Genomic DNA, 26,556 nt, shown 5'->3' on the forward strand with positions numbered 1-26,556 from the left:
TTTAAGGAAAACAGTAGTGCTTATGTGTTTAAAGAACTAGTCCTGGGGCTGGGGTTGTGACTCAGTTGGTAAAGTGCTTGCATAGCATGTATGAGGCACTGGGTTCAATTCTGTGCACCATATTTAAGTAAATAAAGGTCAATCAATAATTTTTAAAAAACAGTTAAACAAAAAAAGAACTAGTCCTTCAGGTCTTTCACTCCAAATACATGTTTGTTTCCCCTGGTTTTGACAAGGAAAATTATGCCAAAATGACATTTTTGGTTCTCATGGCCATGAAACTCAGACACAAATTTAAGTATAATTATACAATATTATATAAATAGTGGTAATTTTCAATATTTCCCATCACAGTTAGAGATCTTTCATTTCGCTATTGTGTACTTATAAAACCTCCTTGTATTCACTGCACAGTAAGTACTACTATATGTACTCCTATATTACTCTTTCATCACTAAAACTCTTCTGGCTACACACATGAAGGAAACACTTTTACAAAACTATCCATAATAATAGTTTTCATAAGACCCAAATATGACAGAATATGTAAATAAAGAAGAACCATCTATCCTGCCTCTTATATATTAAATTTTACTACTGGATAATCAAGTATCCTTGGGCAAACTTCCTTATAGCAGTATCCCAGCAGCCAGGTATAGTGGTGCACACCTCTAATCCCAGCAACTCAGGAGGCTGAGGCAAAAGGATCACAAGCACAAGGAGGGCTGAGCCATTTAGGGAGATCCTGTCCCAAAATAAAAATTAAACAGGGATAAGTATTTCTCAATGATAGAGTACCCATGGGTTCAATTCCCAGTACTACCAAACAAAAGAAATATCTGAGAAATAAATGGAACACCTGATTAACATCAGGCTAGGGCTTAGCTAAATGGCAAAGTGCTTGCCTAGCACATGCCTCACATGTGGGTTTGATTCTTAGCACCTCATAAACATAAACAAATAAAGGCATTCTATTCTATCCATCTATAACTATAAAAATTGTTTTTTTAAAAAAAAGAATTGAAATATCATCTCATGAATTAATAAACTAGGCATTAAGCATGAATGGGTGCTAACATGACAAAAAACACTAGATATTACGTGTGCATTATGAAAGAATGACATGAAATACTTACAAAAAAACAAGACATAATTTATGACATTTGAGACTACTGAAAATTTAAAACACTGCCTGGATGTCTGATTGCAATAAAAAACTTTTTTTAAGTGATGGTACTGGCATTTTGTTGAGAGCGGCAAACCAATTACAGGTTTGAACCCTCTCAAGGCAGAGGCAATGCCCTTTTGAGAACTCTTGGTGGTTATCTCCCTAATTAGAGACTGTTCAGTGGTTGGTGACTTACTGCTTAGAGTTTTATATCTCACAGATTTTATTGGTTCAAAAAGCCTTAGGTTCAAACGTCAGCTGCCAGAAGGAGGAAGAAATATCAGTGCAAGGTGACAAGCCCCAATTGGGTTATTTTCCTCACACCTCACTTTTGTTTATCTTGAAGAAGCTTTATCACAATAAATTCTTTGGATTTTTAACCCATTAATAAGTATGCAGAGCATCCACATGATCAGCCAGCATTCTCCCTTCAGGAGCTCTAGTGATCCACCATGGCCAGCTTTTCTATATTTGTGTTTGTCTTTATTTCCAATCATCTCACCTCCCCTAGTTCAGGAAACTGAGGAAATGTTGCTCATGTCACGACAGCTTTGTGGTTCACCTTTTAGAAACAAATACTAAAAAACTTAGAGAAAACAATATGTCTGGAGTTTAAAAAAAAAAAATGATACTGACAGGATAAAAATGGGTGTTCACACAGATAAAACAATACAGGCTATGAAAAACTTTCCAATAAAGTAATTTTGACATTTTTCCCCCATTTAAAACAGATTTCCAACCATTACTAAAATATATTTACATGATTATTTACACAACTAATGTAATTAAGGATGTGTAAATAACCACATGAATATATTTTCACAGAGAAACAATATAAATAGATATCCTAAAACAAACCTAAATATGCCTAGTGGTACCTCTGGTACAACCACTCTTCGTTTCCAAGCCTGTAAGTCACGCTCTGTAGCAATCTGACTCCGTGGAGCATTTTGATGCATCTGACGAACACCTTCAACTTGTCCACTACGACGCAGACCAATATTTGGAGGTGACTGCATATCTAAACTTAATCTTCTAAAACCTAGCGAAAAATCATTAAAAAATTATTCCAAAATAGTTTCAAATTAAAATACACTTGACATGTAACAAGCACACATTTCTCCTATGATATACCAAAAAAAAAAAAAAAGAGATCAAAGTGAAATGAGAAAACTTGTATGATTAAGATCAAAATGTAGAATGCTGAGCAAACATTAACTGCTAAGCCTCAATTTAAAATTTTATTAGACTGAAATTTTTAAATATGCAAATATTTTTCATGTTTGCCTCCCTAAAAATTCTGCTTTCTGCAAATCTGCACAATAATCTACTGAAAAATCAAGATGGCTCTCCATTGTCTCCTCAAATCAAGATGGCTTTATAATAAACCCAGTCACACCATCAATCAAGACCCTCAGGAGACAATGGAAACCACCAGGAAGGAGCCTCCACAGCATATATCAGCGTGTGTTTGGAAATGCTGGCAGCACTAGTAGTGGAGAGTATTAATGCCACAACACAGAGGACAGTACAGTCTGAGCCCACCGGCTGCAATTAAGCAGAACCAGAGAACAGGACCACATCCCAAGAGCCAGAACCCACAGAGGCTGGCCTTAAGGAGGAAGTCTGAGGCATTTTGAGGGGAGAGAGGGCTGAGGATCAAATCCAGGGGCGCTTTATCACGGAGCTACATCCCCAGTCCTTTTTATTTTGAGGGGGTTTTACTAAGTTGCTATGGTTAGCCTTGAACTTGGGATTGTTCTACCTCTACACCCAGCCAAGTGATCCTTTTCTTAAAATAAGGTGCGAGGATTCCTGTGCCTGTACTCCCTGCCTTGGCAAAACCACAAGTGAACACCACTTCTGCATTCTTCTACGTACCACATTCTATTTATCAATCATGTGAACAGTCTGTGCTATAAAACACACTATACTTCACCTACCAATAAAACATTTATATAAAATATATTGGGATAGAGTCCCCCCGCCCCCTCCATCTTTCCTTTTTCCCAGCAACCACTGCAAGGAAGGTTGAGCTGTGCAGTTTTAGCAAATTCAAAATAAACCCAAGACATGGGAGAAACTATGCCAGGACTGACACAAAGCTTTTCAAATTTCTTAATACAAAATCCAAGTTGGCACTCCTTCCCAGAAGAATCCTTGGCAGATAAACTGGATTCTCCTCTACAGAAGAAAATATCAACAGGGCCGAATGGAAGAAATTCAAAATAAGAAAACCTAATATGTAGTAAAATTTCAGAAGGCCATTACTGGTGCATCTCTTGCAGATATAATGGCCAAGAGAAAACAGAAACCAGAAGTTGGAAAGGCTGCTGCTAAGATTCCCACAAAGGCAACACCTGAGCACAAGATTGTGAAGCTTGTGAAGGTTTCTGCTCCCAAAATTGATACAAAACACTAAATTGGTAGATAAGATTTTAAAATAAAGCTGTATCTATAACTCTAAAAAAAGAAGGAAGGAAGGAAATAAAGAGAAAGATGAAAAGGAAAAGGAAAAGATAAATACTGGGCTAAGGAGGTGGAGCTCAGTAGCAGAGCACTTGCATCACACATGCAAGGCTTTCTATCCCCAACTGTAAAAAAATAAAAAGTTAAATAAAGCCAACATTTTGACCCTTGCCCTCTATGGTCAGCCAGGACGAGAGGATAAGGGGACCCCTCTCTGTCCTGCAACTCTGGTGAGTCACCAGATTTGTTGATCAGGGAGATCTAGAGAACAGGAAGCCAACCAATGCACATTCTGCAAAGAGGAGGGTCATTGGAGACAAAAATGTCCCTGATGCTTGCAAAAGAAGCCACATATGGTCAGCCAGACCCTGACCCATCCTGGCAAGTGGTAGAAAAAAGCTAAAGGCGCCAAGAGGCTTTGCACATGTAAATTGACAGCGGGGAAATGTAACAGTGGTCCACTTTATCCCTTGTTGCTCTGCCACTGCTTTTTGTTGTTGTTGTTGTTATCAAGGACTGAACTTAGGGGCAGTCAACCACTGAGCCACATTCCAGTCCTATTTCATATTTTATAGAGAGACAGAGTCTCACTGAGTCGCTTGGCATCTCAACATTGCTGAGGATGGCTCTGAATTCACAACCCTCCTGCCTTAGCCTCCCAAGGCCTTGGGATTACAGGCCTATGCCAACACGCCCAGCTTGCAACTTATTTTTAAAATTGGCATGTTTCTTTCCCTTCCTCTCTCCCTGCTCTTCCCTAATTTCTTCCTCATCCTTGACAGAGTTATATGTACACAATCCCCCATAAGAACGAAGTAATGCAGATTTTAGGGATGGTACCAGAATATCTCAAACTATCTCCCAAATTAAGAAGTGAATTACAACTCCAACAGAAAACACATGGAATTCAGTCTTTGAGTCACCTCTTTAAAAGCCCCCCATTCCCACTGATGGGTAGAATAACAGCCTTCAGGACAGGAATCCCCGGTGTTTCTCCTCTGCTAGCAAAGCAATAAACCTTTTTCTTTTTTCTCAAAAAAAAAAAAAAGTTAAATAAAATATATTGAAGAAACATTTCTCGAACTGAGAAATATAAATTCTATATTAACTGCTTAAGTAATAGTGTTATTCTCCAACAATTTGCAAATATGCACAAGACTATTTATCATAAAATTACTTGTAATAGCAAAGCATAAGAAATAACCTATATACACATAAACACATTACAATGATTTGCTATTCCATGTAGCAGAGTTCTATGAAGCTATAAAACAGGATAAGGATAAACTCTGTCAATTGATGAAGTGATAAATGGTGATTCCTACAACATACTGTTAAGGGGGAAAGGTGAAAAAGAATGCATGTATATCTGTGCCTCTTTCTATGATGCACTGAGGAACAATGTTTAACCAGAACACAAGTACCAGGATATGAGCAGAGAATCCAAACTGCAAGAAACCCTGAAACAACAGGACTCAACCCTTCCATGCTAAGAGAAATCTTTTTCTAGATTAAAGAAAGATATAATAGACTGGGAGTATAGCTCAGTAGTACAGTGCTGGCCTAGCATGTGTGAAGCCCTCAGTGAGAGCCCCAGCACTTCCACCAAAAAAAAAAAAGAGAGAGATAATAATTAAATGCAACAAGCAAGGCTGAACTAATCCTAAATTCCTAAAACTATGAGACACCTTGTAGAAGATAGCAATATTGTAAAAAAAAAAAAAGTCTGTACAGTGTGACTATTATGTTTATGTAAGAGGATCTTCCAGGTTCTTTGAAGACAACTGGATAAAGCACCATGATATGAAGAGTCACAGAGTCTTCAACTCACTCTCAAATGCTGATTCACTAAGAAAAATTAGTCTCTACCCAGTTTGGTTTTTCAAAAATCACAAATGATAAAGCAAGGCAAAACTAAACCTATAATTTTCCTTCAAAAAACCACTTTATTATTAGATGTCTTTAATACAATTTGCAAATGCTGTTTTTAGACAAAAACTTCATTAACCATTTAACATACTTGAAAATCATGGGGCTGGGGTTATGGCTCAGCAGTAGAGCGCGAGACTCCCACATGCGGGGCCTGGGTTCAATCCTCAGCACCACATAAAAATAAATAAATAAATAAAGCCATTTTTTTAAAAAAAGAAAATCAAATGCCCATTTGTAACTACAGCAAATTTAAAAAATACCTTCAGAATACTACTTAAATTGCAAAAATATACTGCTTATTCCAAGTTTTACTCTTTAATTTCAATACCGCTACATTTAGGTACAACACTTTCCGTATTTGTTACCTCTTCGAGGTGTTTCTTCCCCATTTGAAAATCCACTTGGAACAATATCCTGATCTGCTCCCGTTCTCTGATCTTGTTGCTGCTGCAACTGTCTTATCATTCCATCAAGGATGCTGGGCTCTGGGCTTCGTTCACCATTATCATTGGTTTGTAGGCTTATAATTTGTTCAATTACCTCTCCATCACCTACAAATTCAATTATGAATCATAACATATATGAATAGGAAAAAAGTTCTTCAGTAGCTTACAATTAGAAATTTATTAACAGGGTTGGGGATATAGCTCAGTGGTCGAGTGCTTGCCTAGAATTCCTTAGGCTCTCCAGTCCCCAACTCTGCAAAAGAAAAAATAAGTCCAGAATTGCTGTTTCAAAATAAATAACTAAGTGACCAATTAGAAAAGATATCTTACATATACACAATCCAGAGAAAAAATTCAAAACAAACCCCTCTTTTAGAATACTAAGTACCTCAACACAGCCTCTGGGACCCTCTGGGACAGAAGAAACATGGAAACCAAGGCTTACTAAAGCCTTCCTGACCACAACAGGTATGTATAGTATTTTAATGCGGTGAAAGCAGTGACTCCAATGTCTTCTGTACTGTCTTATGGAACAAGTCAGAGAGGTTAGGACTTCTAGGTCTTCAACAAGATAAAACTGTAGATCTCTGAGCACACCCAGGAGTCCTCAGAACAGGTACAGTTGATGGAGGTTGTTTCACGTGCCTGATCTACTCAGCACAAACAACTATACCTCTTGGCATGTTTTTAGCAGAACTAGTAGCCATCATTCTTCAAACACAAAATCAGATTTTTTTTAGTGCCTTTGCAGAGATATTTAATCAGTTCAGAATTAGAATTAATGGAAATAATTATTAGATGGCTATGGATTTACAAAATGGTTTAGAAAAGTGCCTAGATGTTAATATCTTCATGCAAAAATCCCTTATACATCTTCCTATTACAGATGCATCTTCTATTGAAACATGAACTCAGTATATACAAAATTTCTCCCCTTTTCCCACCCATTAAACATAATATTAAAAGAAATGAAGAGATAAAATTTGCCACCATGGTAACAGATCCAGAAACTGAAAAATCCCATGTAGCATTGAGGGGGGAAAACACATACTCCCGAAGCATTCATTTATATATTTATATTTACATATATACAAATATATACATGCATGCACACACACATACATACACTCATATCTTACATATCATTTACTATGAAAACCCATGAAGAATTTACAGCAGCTAAATGTCAGCTCATATTGATTTTGCCTTTTAAATTAAAAAAAAAAACTAAATTTTTTGATCACTCTCAAAACAAATTATAGTTAAAACTATTACAACATGGGATCAAAGGGAAATAGTAACAAAAAAAGAGTTTTAATCCTCCCCCTACCCCCCCAAAAGAACCATAGGTCTATAAAACTTTTCTTTGGTAGAACAGATCACTTAAGTGTTGACCTTCTCAAGTATCAAAATAACTTTCTACTTGATGTGGTACAATCAGTACTGAATTATCAAGGGAGGGTTCCGAGCATGAAGGATGATGTGCTTCAGGAAATGACCCTCCAGGATAAACAACTGTAACATTAGGAAAAAATATTTATAAAACATGGGCTTTCAGATCCTGGGCAATAGGCAACTGGGAAACAAGGTGTGATTGCAAACACATATAATCCCAGTGACCCGGAATGCTTACATAAGAGGGTCACAAGTTCAAGGCTAGCTTGGGAAATTCACCAAAAACCGTTTCAAAATAAAAAAAAAATAAAAAGGACTGGGCATGGAGTTCAGTGGTAGAGTGTCCCTGGGTATTCAATTCCTAGTACCAAAAAAAAAAAAACTGCTGGGGATGTATTTCAGTGGTAGAGCTCTCCTATTTTCAATCCTGAGCACGATAAAATATAATAATAAAAATTTTTAAAAAGAGGACAAACAATCCAAAGTGTGTCTGTACCTCATAAACAAACTCTGGAACATATAAACGTCAAAACTATCAGAAGAAGTTATTTCTTCAGTCAAAACTAACTGAAGAAATAAGGAAAATCCACATTATTGAAAATCCACATTATAACACTCTACCACTGAACTACATGCCCAGTCCTTTTTATTTTTTTATTTTGAAACAGGTTCTTGCCATTCAATCCTCATTAATACCCTAAACTGGAAATCAAGCTAAATGCCCTTGACTATCAGTGAAGGGATAAACAAGTGATGGTATAGGCATGCTTTCCTGAAGTACTATCTCTTAATAAACAGGAACAAATTACAGATATATGCAATAGCATGAATAAACTGGCACCATGACAAATCAAGAAGCCAGGCACAAAATTCTACATATTGTATGATTCTTTTTACAATATTTCCTCGTATAAGATTACAACAAACCCCCCTATCCTACCTACAGGAGAAAAATTCCAAGATCCCCACAGTGGATGTCTGAAAGCATGGATAGTACTGAACTCCACATAAACTATGTGTATTTCCTACTATACATACACAAGTTTAATTCCTTTTCCATCTTAATCTAAAGCATCATTGCACACTGTGGTTATTAACATACAGTTTGATATGCAAAACTAGCAAAAATTCATTTTCCCTTCAAAACAAATTTTACAGATAGAATGTCAATTATTAACCAAAGATCTTAGCATCACAACATTCAAAATTTTTCCTTATTATATTCAGAATTTTCTCCTTTTCACTTCTAAAAGCACATTACCAATTTTTTTTGAAATACCTATATCTGCCAGCATATCACTCTGTTGGACCCATTTTAAGTAGAGTTTAACGGAACACATCCACTGTAATATTGGGTCAAGCTGGTCTAATAATCAAGAGGGCTACTAACTAATTAATAGGTGGGCAGTTTATACTACATAGATAAAGCAGTCAAAGGAATAATTTATATCCTGAAGAGAAAGGCAAAAGATTCATCACACTACATGGCATGCAATTTAAAATTCATGTATTATTTTATTTCTGAAATTTGCCATTAAATATTTTTGAATTGCAGGTATGGCACATAGTTAAAACCATGGAATGTGAAATCACAGATACGATTACTATGTAAAAAATTCCCTTAAAAGACAAAGTTAAAAGTTAAGTCAGGTGCAGAGATGCATGCCTGTAATTCCAGAGGCTCAGGACGCTGAGGTTGGGGGATTTCAAGTTCAAAGCCAACCTTAGCAATTCAGCAACTCACAAGACCTCATCTCTTAAAAAAAAAAAAAAAAAAAAGTATTTAAAAAGGGCTGGGGATATGACCCCCTTGGTTCAATGCCCGGTACCAAAAAAAAAAAAAAAAAAAAAAGACAAAGTGGTAACAAGGGACTAGAGAAAGGGAAAAAACTCTCTCTAAATGGGCCCAAGGAACTTAGAGTGACGGTAAAAATCTTACATAATTAACATTTGTCAAAATTCATTTAAATCATATATACTTAGATTGATAAGTTTGTTGTATATAATGTATACTTCACTAAAACTAATAAAAAAGTTATTTTTTAAAGAGTAAACAGTGATGTACATCAAGCTTGAACCTTAAATATAGGTAGTAATTTAGTTTAAATAAATCAATATTCAACCAAATGAAGAAGCACTTTTTCACCTAACATCTGTAAAGAGACACACTACACTATAAACAATTAATTACAATTACAAAGACTTTGCACTTGGCTAAGAGAGGGTAAGTATAAGATGAGCCTGGAACATCTTGTGCCGAGAGAGCAAAGAACTGCTTTAAAAATGATGGGGAGGGGCTGGGGATGTGGCTCAAGTGGTAGCGCGCTCGCCTGGCATGCGTGCGGCCCAGGTTCGATCCTCAGCACCACATACAAACAAAGATGTTGTGTCTGCCAAAAACTAAAAAATAAATATTAAAATTCTCTCTCTCTCTCTCCTATCTTAAAAAAAAAAAAAAAAAAGATGGGGACTTGGGAAAGGACAGTGTGAAAAGTCTTCTCAGAGTCAAACCTAAGGATAATGAGTAACAAAATAATAACAGTAATGGACTATAACCAAAATATAACAACCCATACAACCATACTAAAACTTAGTACACCGTGTAATAAAGAGCTACACAGTCATAATGAAATGTGAATACAATGGAAGTGAACGTAGAAAATAACCATTCTGCAACCTTCATAACGACAAGTGGTAACAGGCAAAATCATCAATGGATCCTAAAACTTGGATGAAGTATGCAAAGAACAGAGAATTTGTATATTATCTCCGTATAAATCACAAGAGAAAAAAGTGGTAACTTTAGGAAAAACTTAGCAAGCAACACCATAACAAGATGTTAAAGGCAATTTTACCAATCACTGGACAAACCACAATCATAAACATCCTGACATGTGATGCTCCAGGAAGAGGTCACCTATGTTGTACTCTGTCAAAAGTGTATGATCTGCCCCAAACAGGCAAGCCCAAACTGAGGCATTCAACAAAATTCCTGGCCTATACACTTCAAATATATCAGTATCAAAGTCAACAGCCAGGGTTCTAGCTCAGTGGTAGAGCACTTGCCTGGCACCTAGGAGACACTTAGTTTAATCCTCAGCACCACATAAAAATAAAGGAATTGTGTCCATCAAAAAGAAGAGCCAAGACCCCTCTCCAGATTAAAATATATTTAGAAAATATGACAATTTTATGTACAGTCCCAAATTGGAACCAGGGAAAAATAAAAATGTTCCAACAGGCATTATTACAGTAACTGGCAAAATTTAATTACAAACTATTAATTTGATAATAACACTGATAGATGTCTATGGTTATACAGGAGGTTATCACCCTAAAATACAAATTAAAATATTTAAGGGTAAATGGGCATAAAATATCCAGAACTTAAGATTCAAATAGTTCAAAGTAATATATATTCAAAGAAAAAATACACTAAATTTTACAAAATATATTAATGACTACTGAACTTAAAGGTATGGGAGTTCATTATTCTTAAAATTTTTCAAATAAAAAACTCAGTAAGGAAACCTTTCAAAGGGAAAGAAAAACACTTTTCTACTTACTTGTGGCCACATAGCCTAGTTGTGGAACCAAATGTTCATCTGCAGAATTTTCTCGACCTGGTACTAATCTCTGATACTTAGTTGGATGAGGATTTCCATCTACATCTACCAAGAATGGTGGAGGCATAAGATGAGGAGCCTGCTGAGTTTGCTCATCTAAGACATAATTATTAGAATCTCTAATCAGTGGTCGGTAGTCAGTATGGAAGAACATCTGATCAGGAATCTAGAAAAGTAAAGTTCACAGGATGACATTTTGAAGTGCATGTATGCTAAAGAAAACAAATATTCTACAGTTAATTAAAAGCATAAGGATCAAATAAGTATAGCTAAACTATTTCTAATCTCTTATAATTTTCTATATGCCATAAGAAAGTATTAAAAATGACCTTTTCATATGGTTTGCTGCATCCAAAGCCGAAAATAAGTAGGTGCCCATGAGAATCTGTACAGGCAAAATGCTGTCCATCCTGTGAAAACTTACAGTCAAACACAGCTCCATGTCCTTGTCCTTCAATCTAGAAAACACAGAAGGGGAAAAAGTTTTACGACCAATTCTACACCAGCACTTTTAGTATGTAAACTTATTTAATGTGAATAACCTGCTGCAATACATCCCTTCTGGAATTCCACTCTCACCCACCAAGCCCAAGAGCTGGGGATTGAGCTCAGGCCTTGCACATGCTGGACAAGCACCCTACCATTGAGTATAATCCCTAGCATCTTCAAAAAAATAATTTATACAATTTTGCATTAAACATACACATCAATTAATATATTATCAGATTCTTTTTAGATAATACTAACCTACGGGGGGAAAAAAATCCAAAGATCTTCTAAGTATTAGTTCTCCAAATGATCAAATGAACACTTATAAACTAATCCAAACTTCTACCAGTGAATGGCAATTTATTTATTTATTTATTTATTTTTAAAGAGAGAGTGAGAGAGGAGAGAGAGAGATAGAGAGAGAATTTTTAATATTTATTTTTTTTTAGTTCTCGGCGGACACAACATCTTTGTTGGTATGTGGTGCTGAGGATCGAACCCGGGTCGCACGCATACCAGGCGAGCGTGCTACCGCTTGAGCCACATCCCCAGCCCCTGAATGGCAATTTAAATAAACTTTTATTAAACTATACAATAAAAGCAAATAACCTGCTAGGAAAATAATTATAGATTAACAAAGTTTTATGTGTTGTGAACTAAAAATCAACACTTTTCTGGAATTTAAGGGGGACTTTACCTCAACTCACTACTAAAATGATTGACAACCATGCAAAACTGGGCAATGTTATAAAGTCTCAAGAACACATGTTAAAATGCCTGTAACTCCTTAAACCACAGACTTCAGGAGGAATACTTGAAGTGTATCATAGTTTACTTCCTTTTTTAAAAAAAAAAAAAGCAGTACTGGGGATTGAAGACATGGGTGCTTTACCACCAAGCCACATCCCCAGTCCTCTTTTTGACAGGTGATCTCACTAAATTGCAGAGGCTGGCCTTGAATTTGTGTTCCTCTTGCCACAGCCCCTATAGAGTTGCTGGAATTACAAGCATTCCCCAACATGCACAGCTAAATACATTACTTTAAAACTGTCTTTAATTCTTCCATTCCAGCTGTAAATTATATCAGTTTAACATCAATTAGGACTTTTTTACACAGTAACTCAAAATTTATCCTAATAATCATGTGCAAAGATATTCAAATTGTTTTTGACATACACATTTTAGAAATCACTTAAACCCCCAACAAAAGAAAATAACTGTGTAAGCTATTTTCTTCTGAGACAGACTGAAAAATATTTAAGGCTTTCAAATAAGATATTCACATAAAATTAATTTTAAAAGTTCTTTTAAGTTTAAGAACTATGTCCAAGGATATCAACTAACAGAAGAAATGATACCATTTGAAAATACTCAATGAATGTGAATGTTTGTATATGAAATCTGATGAGAAAAAGGCATCTGGAGTCTCAAAATAGCTCCTTTAAGCCGAGTAGAGTGATGAACACCTGTAAACCCTGGAGACGGGAAGATCACAAGTTTAAGGCCAGCCTGGGCAACTTATCAACACTCTGAATCAGTGAAAAATTAAAAGGGGTGGAAATAAAGCTTGACATATAGAGCACTTGCCTAGCATATGTGAGCACCTGAGTTCAATCTGCAGTACCACAAGAAAAAAAGGGGGTGGGGTGGGGGGCTACATTAGTTTTATACTTACAAAAGGAAAAAAAATATTTTATAGTGGAAAAATCTCACAGAAGCCACGTTAACTTCATATTTAAAATTGTCACCACCAATAGCAGCATAAATAAATATCACATGACTCCAAGGGAAGAACGGAGGGTACAAAATCATCATTTAATTTCATCGAAAAAATGTGTAACATGAAGACTATCAGTCGAAACTGAAAGATGTTCTATAAAATAACTGTATACTCAAACACTTAAGACGAGGATAAAATAAAAACACTAGAGGGCTATTAATGATTAAATAAAACTAGAGAGATAAAACCACTTATTGAAATATATGATCTTGAATTGGATCCTGTCTAAGAAACAAAATATAGCTTGTTTAATGGCATTCCTGGACCAACTGACAAAATTGTAGATCTGGATTAAGTAATGCTATTTTACCAATGTTAAATTTACTAATTAATAACTGTAGAATGGGTATATATGAGAAATTCTAAAAGTAAAGAATTCTCATTTGGTTCTAGAATATAACATATATATGCAAACAGAAAAAAGATGAGGAAAAATCTAACGATGCTTGAACAATTGAAACATCTAGTAAAGTATTTTAAATATTAGTGTATAATGATCATAAATTTGCCAATTAAAACATACTGACACACTTCATACACAAAAAGTTAAACCAATAACTTTTGAAACTTTTCCCTTGTACAAATCAGTTATATAGAGAATTTCATGTGTATATTCATATACAGCTGTCAGATATTTATAGGTTTTACATACCCTAATTTCTAGAAAAAAGAATCGCTAAAATGCTGAAATCTATTTCTGGTTAACTCTCATAATCTAAATACTCTAAACAGATACAAGTATGCATAAAGGTGTACCTCATTTCACTTACCATATTAAAATAATGCTTCATCTTGGTACCTTTTGTAATGTCCCATATAAATATGCTGCCATCATGTCCTGCAGATAACATAATTCTGGAATCAAAGGGGTGTGTCTCCAAGACAAATACTTCATCAGCATGTCCCTTTATTCAACAAAATCATAACATTAATGAGGGTTTACAAGTCACAAGTTGCAAATTTTTTAAAAAATACATCCTGTCATATTAATAAGGGATTTTAAAACTGTACTAAAGACAATAATTTATATTGTTATGCATAAAAAATTCCCAATCACTTGACAAATAGAACTTATTCAGTATACTACTAGAGTTTCAAACATAAGACTTGAAGAATTTAGATTTGTCATATTTATAAAAACTACCTACCAGTAAATTATGAAGCAGTTGTCCAGTATAAGAATTCCAGACTTTGAGGACATGATCATTCACAGCTGTAACAACAATGCTATCATTCTGATTCCAAGCTATCATTGTTACCTTGGGTTTCATAAATCTTTCTTCTTCTGAAGATAAGTCTCTAAAAATATATATACACATACACAATGTATAAGCTTATTTGGGTGGCAGATTATACAATTTACACAATCTTCATCAATATAATAACTAAAAAAAAAATGCACTGATACAAGTCTGTCATTCCAGCTACTCGAGAGGCCGAGGCAGGAAGAACCTAAATTCAAGGCCAGCCTTGGCAAAATTAGCAAAACTGTCCCTCAAAAAATAAAAAGGGCTGGGGATGTAGATGTGATAAAACATCTGTGGGTTCAATCCTCCACACTGCATCAAAAAAAAAAAAAAAAAACAAGCAGCAATTAAATGTGCTTATTTTATCAGTCCTATAGAAAGTTAATCATATCTAACTACAATCATTGTCTAGAAACAGATTAGGGCAAAACCTGAGGGGTAAGGAGTAATTTAGAAGCAGTTCAAAATGAAGAAAAGCACATAGTTGGACACCACTGCTGTACCTGGAGCAAAGTACCTTTTCCCTGCCGTTTTTCAATCATTTCCTTCTCTTAACACCCAAGCCTATTGTTCATTCTTGCTTTCAACTGCTTCTCCAGAGAAACAAGTTTAGGGAAGAAAATTTACCTTCACATCCCCAAATTCCAGCAAACTAGCAGAGGCAGAGACACAAATGCTCCAACAGGAATCAGACTACACTCTTCCCTTTACATTTCCCTGTTTTTATATGTCTCTTGGTAAAAATGTTCTTGAATATATATCTGCATGTTTTTCAGCCTTTATTAAAGTGGTGTATGGAGTTTCTCTGTAAACTATAGTTGGAAACAACGGGAGGGAGGGGAAAGGCCTAACTGGTTCTGAAATCATTAACATTCTAAAAATCATTAAGCATCTAACATTTCAATTAAGAGAGCATCTACAAGAGCAAGGAGTAAGTGCTACATAACAGCTACCTATGTAAGCATGATGGAACACACAAAAGAGTAAGTCTAAGCAGATTGGTCAGGGGAAAAAATAATACTGGAGGTAAAACAAAGAGGCTAAGACTCTTTGAACTCAAAACTTTCCCAATTAACTACCATGAATTTACTAACAAACAAGTTCCATTTCACCAGGTAGATTGATTAGCCAAGATCAGAACACTAAAATAATTACTCAATTCTTACAGAAGATTCTGCTTTTCAAGAAAAACCAGTAGAATTTATATATTACCATCACAAAGGGACTTAACAAGTTCACTCCATAAATGGAGTTTGAGAGCCAGGAAACTAAGCAGTTTTCATTCTCATTAAAATAGAAAGTTTTATTCAAGTTTTAACATTTATGCTCATATTGTGTCTAATAAATAACTATTAAGGGGTCATTATGATTTCAAATTATCTTCAATCCCATTCTCCTTCATTTTATATTAACCAAGGACTGATAGTATTTCAACTGTTTGCAAATGGATAAAATATTTTAACATTATTACAAAAATAATTTTTAAAAATTTTTTTTTAAATTTCTGAGCAAAAGTTGTCTAGTTCCACTATTTATTCTTTCCACCATCCACCACAGATAATTCCACAACAATATTAAGATCAAATTTATTTTGAACACACAACACAAATCTTTGGACTACCAGAAGACATTGCAAGTCATTTTTTATTATTAAAAATAAAACAAGAGGGCTGGGAATGTGGCTCAGGCGGTAGCGCGCTCGTCTGGCATGCGTGCGGCCCGGGTTCGATCCCCAGCACCACATACCAACAACGATGTTGTGTCCGCCGAGAACTAAGAAATAAATATTAAAAAAAAAAAAAAAATTCCTCTCTCTCTCTCTCTCTCTCTCTCTCTCTCTCTCTCTCTCTCTCCCCTCTCTTTAAAAAAAAAAAAAATCCTGGTGACGCTTTTAAAAAAAAAAAAAAAAAAAAAAAAAAAAAAATAAAACAAGACATGATAACTCTCCCCAACCCCCAGTACCCAGGTCTAGACTCAGGGGCATTCTACCACTAAGTTACACCCCCAGGACTTTTTATTTTTCATTTTGACATGGCATCTCACTAAGTTACCAAGGCTGGCCTCAAAGTTGTGTGTGATCTTTCCACTTTAGCTTTCCGAGTCTCTGAGATTGCTGTGATGCACCATGGCATCTAGCTAAACATGATGATTTTCTAAAAGACAAAACTGTAGGACATCATTTCCCAGATAGTAATAAAAAAAATTGTAAAGATAAACTTTAGAAACAACTTGAAAAATAATATAATAGTTATTATAATAATAACTAATAATTATATTATAATAAATAATATAATAATTATTATAATAATAATAACTTCTATTACAGCGTACCTACAATACAAAGGTATTTACAAGAGACAAAAGAACATCCAATACACACTGCACGCCAGACAGTGTAATACAAACTTTTGGGTTAGCACTTCAATTTCCCAATAATGCTTCAAAAAATGAGGCCTCCTTTCCCAGATACCGAAAGAGATTTCAAAACTTTAAATGACTTTCTCAAAACAGTTATGAGCCAAGGTCTGACTACAAAATATATGTTACTTCCACCATCCAAACTGCCTCCTTCAGATATATGCAAACCAAAAAAGCTTTCAACTATGCAATATTCATCTTGTAAAGTGCTATTTGCAGGGCCTTGTGCATGCAAAACAAGCTCTCTACTAACTGAGCTATATCCCCAGTCCTTCATTTTTATTTCAACAATAAAGTACATTTGTCTTTGTTAGTCTCAAGCATAGCTCCTAGTTTCTTAAAATTTCTAGAGAAAAGTAAATTTTCCACACTTGACATACTCTGAATTAATTTTATAATTTTTTTTGTGTGGTGCTGGGGATCGAACCCAGGGCCTTGTGCATGCGAAGCAAGCACTCTACCAACTGAGATATATCACCAGTCCTCAATTAAATAATTTTTTGTTGTTTAAATAGGAGATTTTAATCTAAATGTAAAACCTAAGGAGGTCAATGCAATAATAAAGTCATATGTACTTTCCTATATTAACCTAGATATATGGGATTTAAGTGTTTATTAGACATGTTATTCACTTAGACTATAGCTCTTTATAGGTGGTTAAAATCTCAACAAAATAACAAATATGGCGGGGGGAGGGGCACCACAGAAGATGAACAGAGAAGGGGAGGGAGGCACCTTTGACACACTTTATGAACATCTCAACTTACCCAGAGATTCTGGTAGCCATATCCAATAAAATACTTCTCCATTCTAACTGCTCAAATCTCCAAATTCGTGCTGTTCCGTCTCTGCTACCACTTAGGAACCTTAAAATATTCAGAAAAAGATCTTCTACAGACATACTTGCTACTATTAAATCACCAAGCAAAGAAAACTGTAATGTAGCTGCCCTGACAAATATAAAGGAGAAAATATGCCCTGATAAAAGGTTAATCTACAAGGGTTAATTCAAAACACAAGTTATTTAGGGCATACGAGTGAGAAAACAAATCGATTTGCTACGAGTTGCTGAGCTCTATGAAACAAAAATTATAAATTCAACCAACAGCTTTTCAAACAGATTGTTTCCATAATGTAAAAGTAGTATCTGGATAGAGGGGAAAATTAAGAGCATGGAAAAATTTAATAAGAGCAAAAACTAATTTTAAGCATTGTAATACTAAGCTCTAAATAATTCATGCTTGACACTGTAAAAAAAATAATATATTAACAAATGAAGGTGCAAAGACTGCAATTTAGGAAAGGAACCTGGCACATAGCAGGTGACAAGTAAGGATATAATTTAGGTAATAATTTCAATGCAAAAAATGAAAATACTTTCAGTGCATTTGCAGTGACTAATGAGAAAACAAACTTCATACTACTCAAAGAAGGAATGTCATCATTGAATTTTTTTTTCACAGCAGCATATCAGACATGTAGCTAAAGAACTACTCTTTGTCACAGAAGGCATGAACACTACAATTCTAAAATTTTAATGTCATGTGTTTTCTCCAATCATAAACACTTTTTACCCAGTTTATATATTTGCTGTAGATGAGTATCTGTAATATACAGTGACATTACTACAGTTAATAATGTATTATTTAAAAATTGCTAAGAATAGATTTTAAATCTAATCTCCAGGAAAAAAAATAAGTATATGAGGTGGTGAGTACTTATTAGCTTGAGTTAATCACTCAACAATGCCAACATGAAAGCATCATATATATACAATTATAGTATCAATTAAATATATACAATTATAGTATCAATTAAAAATAAATTTAAAATTATAATATAAAGGGGGAAATATGAAATTAAATATCTCTATACAATTATGTAACACATTGTATTTGCTAAAACACACACAAACATAAACATACTTACCGATCACCATTGTTGCAAAATTGAATACTATCTACTTTATCCTAAAGGGGGAAAAAAACAAATACACAAATTATTATCCACATAGTTTGCTAATTAAACAATTTCAATGCCATAAGCACATATGGTTTTACAAGCAAGACACCCGAACTTGTACTGCTTAATCCAGTCATTCAAAATTATTGCACTTTTACATGCAAAGACGAAGGAGGAACCTCACAAAACAAAGTTCTCATCTCTAAGACAGGCATATCCAATAGAAAAACAGCCCTGCACATTAAAATAGTGCTGTCTTTTAAAATGACTTATAAAGTCAGGCATAGTGGTACGTGTGTGTAACCCAGTAACTTAGAAGGCTGAGGCAAGAGGACTGAAAGTTCAAAGCCAGCCTCAGTAAGCAAAGCCCTAAGCAACTTAGTAAGACCCTGTCTCAAAATAAAAATTTTTTAAAAAGGGTTGAAGATGTAGCTCAGTAGTTAAGCAAACCTGAGTTCAAAAATAAAATGTGGAGCTGGGAATGTAGCTCAGTAGTAGAGTGCTTGCCTAGCATGCAAGGGGCCCTGGGTTCAACTCAGTGGTTGAGTGTCTCCAAATTCAAAAAGAAAAAAAGAAAAAAAAAAAAGACTTATGTGAAAATGAAAAGGCATGTGTGGAAATTCATCAATATAATAAGACCTTGAAACAGATGAAAACAAGGCATTTTCACTTTATGTAGAGAAAAAAATTTTTCTCTTAAAGGAATAAAAATCTATATCAAAATATCTCTGGATGAGGATTGCCCTCCCTAAAACTTCCTTTAGTACACAAAAGATGACCTCACCTCGTTTCAGAAAACTGAGTTATCCTACTACATATTCATACCTTCATGAGCTTGTCAGGACAAGTGAGCCCCTCTGAAAGTAGCCCATCCAGACCAACTGTCATAATCAAGATTTTAGGCTAAAAGCCAAAATAACCACTTTAAAATAACACCCCTCTCAAGGAGCTAAAAGGAGTTGCCAATGAGATCTCTTCTGTTTATGTGATCTCTATGCATAAATTTAGAATTCACAGAATTCACAAAAACCATCTTATACCTGATCATTTTCTTTATTACATAAAAGATAAAAAACTCTAGGGGATATAGTTCAGTGGAAGAGCAATTGCCTTGCATGCATGAGGTGCTTGGTTTGATGCCCAGCACTGCAATACATAAATTAAACAAAAATCTCTAAATTTTAATATTTTCACAGTTCAATAGCACTCAGCAAAAATTTTCTAAGACCAGGCGCAGTGGTGCACGACTATAATCCCAGTAGCTCAGGAGGCTGAGGTGGGGGAAAGCAAGTTCAAAATCAGCCTCAGAAAAAGCAAGGCACTAAGCAACACAGTGAGACTCTGTCTTTAAATAAAATATAAAATATGGCTGGGGTCGTGGCACAGCAGTAGAGCACTCGCCTAGCACATGTGAGGCTGGGGGTTCAATCCTCAGCACCACATATAAATAAAGGTATGGTGTCCAACTACAACTAAAACAATAAATATTTTTTTAAATAAATAAATAAAATATAAAATAAGGCTGGGGATGTGGCTCAGTGGTTGAGTGTCTCCAAGTTCAATCCCCTATATCCACCCCCCCCAAAAAAAAACCTTTCTAAGAATATTACATCAATGAATTATATCAAGTACAACTAGGATTTCATATTTTAAAATTTTATACAACTGAAATAAAACTCTTTAAAATAGTTGGGCAAAGTGGCATGTGCCTGTAATCGCAGCTACATAGGAGGCTGAGGTATGAGGAACCTAATTTCAAGGTCAAACTGAACAACTTAGTTAAACCATGTCTCAGATTTAAAAATCAGGGCTGAAAGTGCAGCTCAGAGGCCCAGTACTTGCTAAGCATGCCCAAGCCCCATGGTTCAATGACAGTTCCCCAAAAAAGAAAAAATTAGAACACTAACAATTCCCTTTATCAATAATAGGAATACTATTAACAACTTTAAAACACAAATGCTTACAGTGTGGCTTTCAAGTTCTGCGATTTTTTCAGGTGCTTCAAAACCCAAAAAGTACATTCTGATTACATGATCAGTACTACCTGTAGCTAAAAACATACCACCTGAAATAAAAACGTAAAAGTGTAAACATCCAGCTTATAAAAAATCTGAACAAATCTAACTTCTACATTAAAAAGCAAGATCTTTTATTACAAAACTAATTTATCTCACTACATTTATTTTCTAACTCATTGCATAAATAGCTTATTAAACTCTTATTTGCAACTTTAACATACAAAGTGAACCCAGTCTGGAAATGTCCAGTATCCCTCTATACTGGGTGTGGAGGCAAGGCCAGGGCCCCGTCAGCACCAGTGCTCTACACTACTGGGACAGTAGTGAACCAGTAGAGCACCGCCATACCTAGCTCTGAATATAAATTTCCTTCTTGATGTTTTTGAAATTTTCATACTTCGGCTGGAAAAATCTTTAACCTATCCTAAAAAAAAACCTACCACAAAAGTTCATGGTACAAGAAAAGGGGGGAAAATTTCACCAAGATACATGTGTGGGAACCAAATTTAAACTAACAAAAATATACAGTAAAACCATTAATAGAAAATCACAGGGCTGGGGATGTGCCTGGCATGCGCCGGGCGCTGGGTTCAATCCTCAGCACCACCTAAAAATAAAATAAAGAAGTTGTGTCCATCGAAAACTGAAAAATAAATATTAAAAAAAAAAAGAAAATCAGAAATTTAGGCATATCACCCATAGAGGACACAACACAGGACTAGATCACAATGAACACCGCCCTCCTCATTGTCACTCTCATTACTATTAGCAATCAGAACTGCTGAATCACACAGTGGAACATGCAAAAAAAGGCTGATTAAGTAAACATCACAAATTAAACCTAATGAAAGGACATCAGATGTCATTTACCACCTATCTGAATAAAAATTCTTAGCAATAATGCAGAATTCTAATAAAGGCTAAAGTAAAACTAAGAAAAAGATTACCAAACAAGTTATCTTACCAACACTAAAAGAAGAACAAAGCATTTGAACACCTGGCCGAGGCTTTTCAGTGAACTTCAGGGGGCGTGGACTTAAAAAGAATAAGATGTTGCTTTAAAATACATTAATTGAACACATTAGCACATCTGAAATACTAGTTCAATCTGGCATATCTAAATATCATAATCTTATATCTATAGTACCTTCTCATAGCCAAACATTACTACTACCCGTAGCTAAAACCATACCACCTAAAATAAAAACATAAAGGTTTAAACATCCAGGTTTAAACATTGTTAGGTGAGGTGAGTAGAACTCAAAGAGTGTAAGTGAATCTTTTATCAAGGCTGCAAAGAAGAATATAGTAACACCATATTATAGCACGGGGCAAAAGAAATGGAATGCAAGCCAGTCTAAGTAGCCATATTTTTGGAAAATATGAAGCTAGACACAGTGGCGCAGGCCCGTGGTCCCAGCTACTCTTAAGGCTCAGGCAGGATTATCACTTGAACCTGGGAGGCAGGAGTATCCACTGAACCCAGGAGTGCAAAGCCAGCCTGGGCAACATATAGAGACTCCATCCCCAAAAAAACAGAAGAGACAAAATTTTATAAAATGGATTTAACCCAATACATACAAAATATGTCAACATACTATCAATATCAATATAATTTTCAATAAATACTTTATATACCAGCCACATTTGAAGCGTTCAAGTCAGTATGGTAGCTATGTGCTACTAAACTGGACAGTACTGGTCCATACCCTAGTTATAATCCGCAAATGTTCCTGCCTGTATTTGATTATATACAAAATTGTGTATTTCTGATAAATGTTTCACATACATATTACTTCATTTCAATTTCACAAAAGTGTGTTCATGAAGACAAAAGGTAGGGTTCTTTAACATATCCAACTATCAAAAAATCAACTATACAGTAAGTAGTGAATGACACATTTGCTATATTAAATAAAATTATATTTAAAAGTAAAAGGGCAATCATAAAATATCATTTCTCCTCAGAATCAAATTTTATTCCATTGAGCCAAATATTAACTGCATTTAAAAATAAAACTTTATATAAAGTCGCTTACCTGAATTTCAGAGATTCTAAATCCCACTGCCAAAAGCAAACTGTTCCATCAGCACCAGTGGAAACCATATACCTTTGAGAGCCTTTGGCCATAGGGCTAAACTAAAAAGGAATAATATATACATCAGTCTCAAAAGCTTCTACAGTTTTAAACTTACAATTAAGTTTTCCAAGCAGTATGGAGATTCCTTGGATAACTGGGAATGGAACCACCATTTGACCCAGCTATCCCTCTCCTCCGTCTATACCCAAAGGACTTAAAAACAGCATACTACAGGGACACAGCCACATCAATGTTTATAGCAGCACAATTCACAATAGCTAAACTGTGGAACCAACCTAAATGATCCTCAGTAGATGAATGGATTAAAAAAATGTGGCATATACACACAATGGAATATTACTCAGCAATAAAAGAATAAAATCCATGGCATTTGCAGGTAAATGGATGGTGTTAGAAAAAATAATACTAAAAGAAGTTAGCCAATCCCAAAAAAACAAATGCCAAATGTTTTCTCTCATATGAAATGACTGACCCATAATGGGATAAGGAGGGAGAGCATGGGAGGAATAGACAAACTCTAGACAGGGCATAGAGGTGGGAGGGGAATGAGGGGGCAGGGGGTTAGCAATGATGGTGGAATGTGATAAACATCATTATCCAAAGTACATGTATGGAGACATGAATTGATATCAACATACTTTATATAGAGATATGAAAAACTGTGCTCTATATGTGTAATAAGAATTGTAATGCATTCCACTGTCATGTATTTAAATAAATATTAAAAAAATTAAGTTTCCCAAAATTAACCTCAATTGAATTCTTTTTCTTTAAAATATTTTTTAGTTTTATTGGACACAATACATTTATTTATTTTTATGTGGTGCCGAGGATGGAACCCAGGGCCTTGCACGTGCTAGGCAAGTGCTCTACCGCTAAGCACAATCCAAGCCCCTCAACTGACATTTTTTTTTAATATCTTTTAGTTGTAGACAGACACAATTTTATTTATTTTTATGTGGTGCTGAGGATCAAACCGTGACTCACACTTGCAAGACAAGCGCTTTATGACCGAGCTACAGCCCCAGCCCCAGCCCTCAATTGACAATCTTAAAAATGTAAAAACCCAAGTAATTCAAAATATAGTTATATTATTATAGTGAAAAATCTAACACTGTACATTATGTTATATGATCTCAATAATAAGGGACTGGGGATATAGCTCAGTTGGTAGAGTATTTGCCTTGCATGTACAAGGCCCTGGGTTCAATCCCTAGTAAAAACACAAGAAAGAAAGAAAAGAAAGGAAGGAAGAAAGGGAGGGAGGGAGGAAGGAAGGAAGGAAGGGAGGGAGGGAGGAAGAAATAGCATATTTTTAAATTTTTTAAATAAACAAGAATAACCAAAAAATCTTTACACAATAAAGACTCAGTCTAGGATATTAATGCACATCACAGGGCCTCAATAATTAAAACCACTGAACACAACAAGCATCTCAACAAAATGACCAACAAAAAGGCTTTAATGTTAAAGAGCAGCAGCTAATACAAGATGAGGTACCATCTTGAATCCAGCAAGGGGCCTGGCACAGGTCTGTCATCTCAGCTACCCAGGAGGCTGAGGCAGGAGGGTCACAACCTCAAGGCCAGCTTGGCAACTTAGCCAGACAGACTCAGGTTAAAAAATAAAAAACAGCTGGGAGCCATATCATGTTTATAACAGCACAATTCACAATAGCTAAATTGTGGAACCAAACCAGATACCCTTCAGTAGATGAATGGATAGGGAAACTTTGGTATATAATCACATTGGAACATTACTCAGCATTAAAAGAGAATAAAATCATGGCATTTGCAGGTAAATGAATGGAGCTGGAGAATATAATGCCAAGTGATGTAAGCCAATCCCAAAAACCAAAGGCCAAATATTTCCTTTAATATGAAGATGCTGACTCATAATGGAAATGAGGGTGGGAGGGGAGAGCACTGAAGAATGGAGGAACTTTAAATAGGGCAAAGGGGAGAAAGAGGAAGGGAGGGGGCAAGGGGGTAGGAATGAAGGTGGAATGAGTTAGACATTCCCTAAGTACATGGATGAAGACATGAATGGTGTGAAAATATTTTGTGTACAATCAGTGACATGAAAAAATTGTGCTCTGTATGTGTAATATGAAATGAATTGCATTCTGCCATCTTGTGTAACAAATTATAATAAATAATTTTTTAAAAAACAGCTGGGGGGGGCTGGGGATGTGGCTCAAGCGGTAGCCCGCTCGCCTGGCATACGTGCGGCCCAGTTCGATCCTCAGCACCACATACCAACAAAGATGTTGTGTCCGCCGAGAACTAAAAAATAAATATTAAAAATTCTCTCTCTCTCTCTTTTTAAAAAAAAAAAAAAAACAGCTGGAGTGTAGCTTGGTGGTAGATTTCCCCTGGTAGAGAGTGCCCCCACTAAACAGACACACACACACACACACACACACACACAGAGTCTGGCAGGGAAACAACACTTCACTGGTTAAATATCATGCAAACACCCATGCACTAATGCGGAGTAGGCGTGGAAAACCATGCTTCACCCTATGCCATTAAGATACATTTCAAATAGATCAATGATTTAAAGGTTTAAAGAATAATATCACAAAAGGTTTTTAAGAAAACCCAAGACCATATTTTCATTTTTACATTTGCATTTAATAAATTACCAAGTATGCTAAACAAAGGCTCTAGAGAAAGGAAGATCAATTTAGTTCAAAGACATCCAAGAATAAAAGACATACTAAAGCAAAAAGAATAATATGAGCTCAAGTAAAAAAGTGAGAGAAAATATGGTATGTTATAGGATTAAAAGTGCTCATAAAGGCAGAAAATGGGTAAAGTAGATAGCCAACCTGGATTTAACAGCAAAAAATAACTATGAACTTTTCATCAAAAACACCAAAGGCAGATAAGAGATCTGACAGCAAAACACAATACTAACTAAAAGGAAACAGCTAAAATATAATGAAGAGCCAAGAAGCAATCCAATTAACCTAAATTTGTCCAGCTCCAAATGCAGTATTATTGACACTGCCTTGTTTTATTGTCTACAAAGCTATTTTTCAATGATTGTAATATATGCTTCTGGGTATTAAACCAGCATCTCATTTTTCTAAAATGAGCTAACAGAATCCTACATAAAAAAGCATCAGTGGGGCTGGGGATGTGGCTCAAGCGGTAGCGCGCTCGCCTGACATGCGTGCGGCCCGGGTTCGATCCTCAGCACCACATACCAACAAAGATGTTGTGTCCGCCAAGAACTAAACAACAAAACATTAAAAATTCTCTCTCTCTCCTCTCTCACTCTCTCTTTAAAAAAAAAAAAAAAAAAAAAGCATCAGTAAGGGACTGGGGATGTGGCTCAAGCGGTAACACACTCGCCTGGCATGTGCGGGGTGCTGGGTTTGATCCTCAGCACCACATAAAATAAAATAAAGATATGTGTCTGCTGAAAACTGAAAAATAAATATTAAAAAAAAATTTTTAAAAAAAGATCAGTAAGAGCAGACACAGTGGCACACAC

General features: G+C 35.4%; 1 protein-coding gene and 1 pseudogene across 2 annotated transcripts in view; one reads left to right on the forward strand and one right to left on the reverse strand.

The window, feature by feature from the left end:
* Positions 1–26,556, reverse strand: part of Brwd1 (bromodomain and WD repeat domain containing 1) — a 123,788-nt gene that overhangs the window by 73,321 nt on the left and 23,911 nt on the right. For both annotated transcript variants that reach the window (XM_078044655.1, XM_078044654.1), the window contains exons 9-19: positions 22,990–23,090; positions 21,915–21,985; positions 20,897–20,997; positions 18,900–18,940; positions 17,738–17,836; positions 14,454–14,604; positions 14,076–14,210; positions 11,366–11,494; positions 10,977–11,202; positions 5,935–6,120; positions 2,027–2,210 (exon numbers count right to left, since the gene is read on the reverse strand). In XM_078044655.1, coding sequence (XP_077900781.1) covers positions 2,027–2,210; positions 5,935–6,120; positions 10,977–11,202; positions 11,366–11,494; positions 14,076–14,210; positions 14,454–14,604; positions 17,738–17,836; positions 18,900–18,940; positions 20,897–20,997; positions 21,915–21,985; positions 22,990–23,090 — 1,424 coding nt within the window. The remainder of the gene's footprint in view (positions 1–2,026; positions 2,211–5,934; positions 6,121–10,976; positions 11,203–11,365; positions 11,495–14,075; positions 14,211–14,453; positions 14,605–17,737; positions 17,837–18,899; positions 18,941–20,896; positions 20,998–21,914; positions 21,986–22,989; positions 23,091–26,556) is intronic.
* On the forward strand, positions 2,646–3,590 carry LOC110597952 (large ribosomal subunit protein eL24 pseudogene; annotated as a pseudogene).

This window comes from Ictidomys tridecemlineatus, chromosome 3, assembly GCF_052094955.1.
Source record: "Ictidomys tridecemlineatus isolate mIctTri1 chromosome 3, mIctTri1.hap1, whole genome shotgun sequence".
NCBI lineage: Eukaryota > Metazoa > Chordata > Mammalia > Rodentia > Sciuridae > Ictidomys > Ictidomys tridecemlineatus.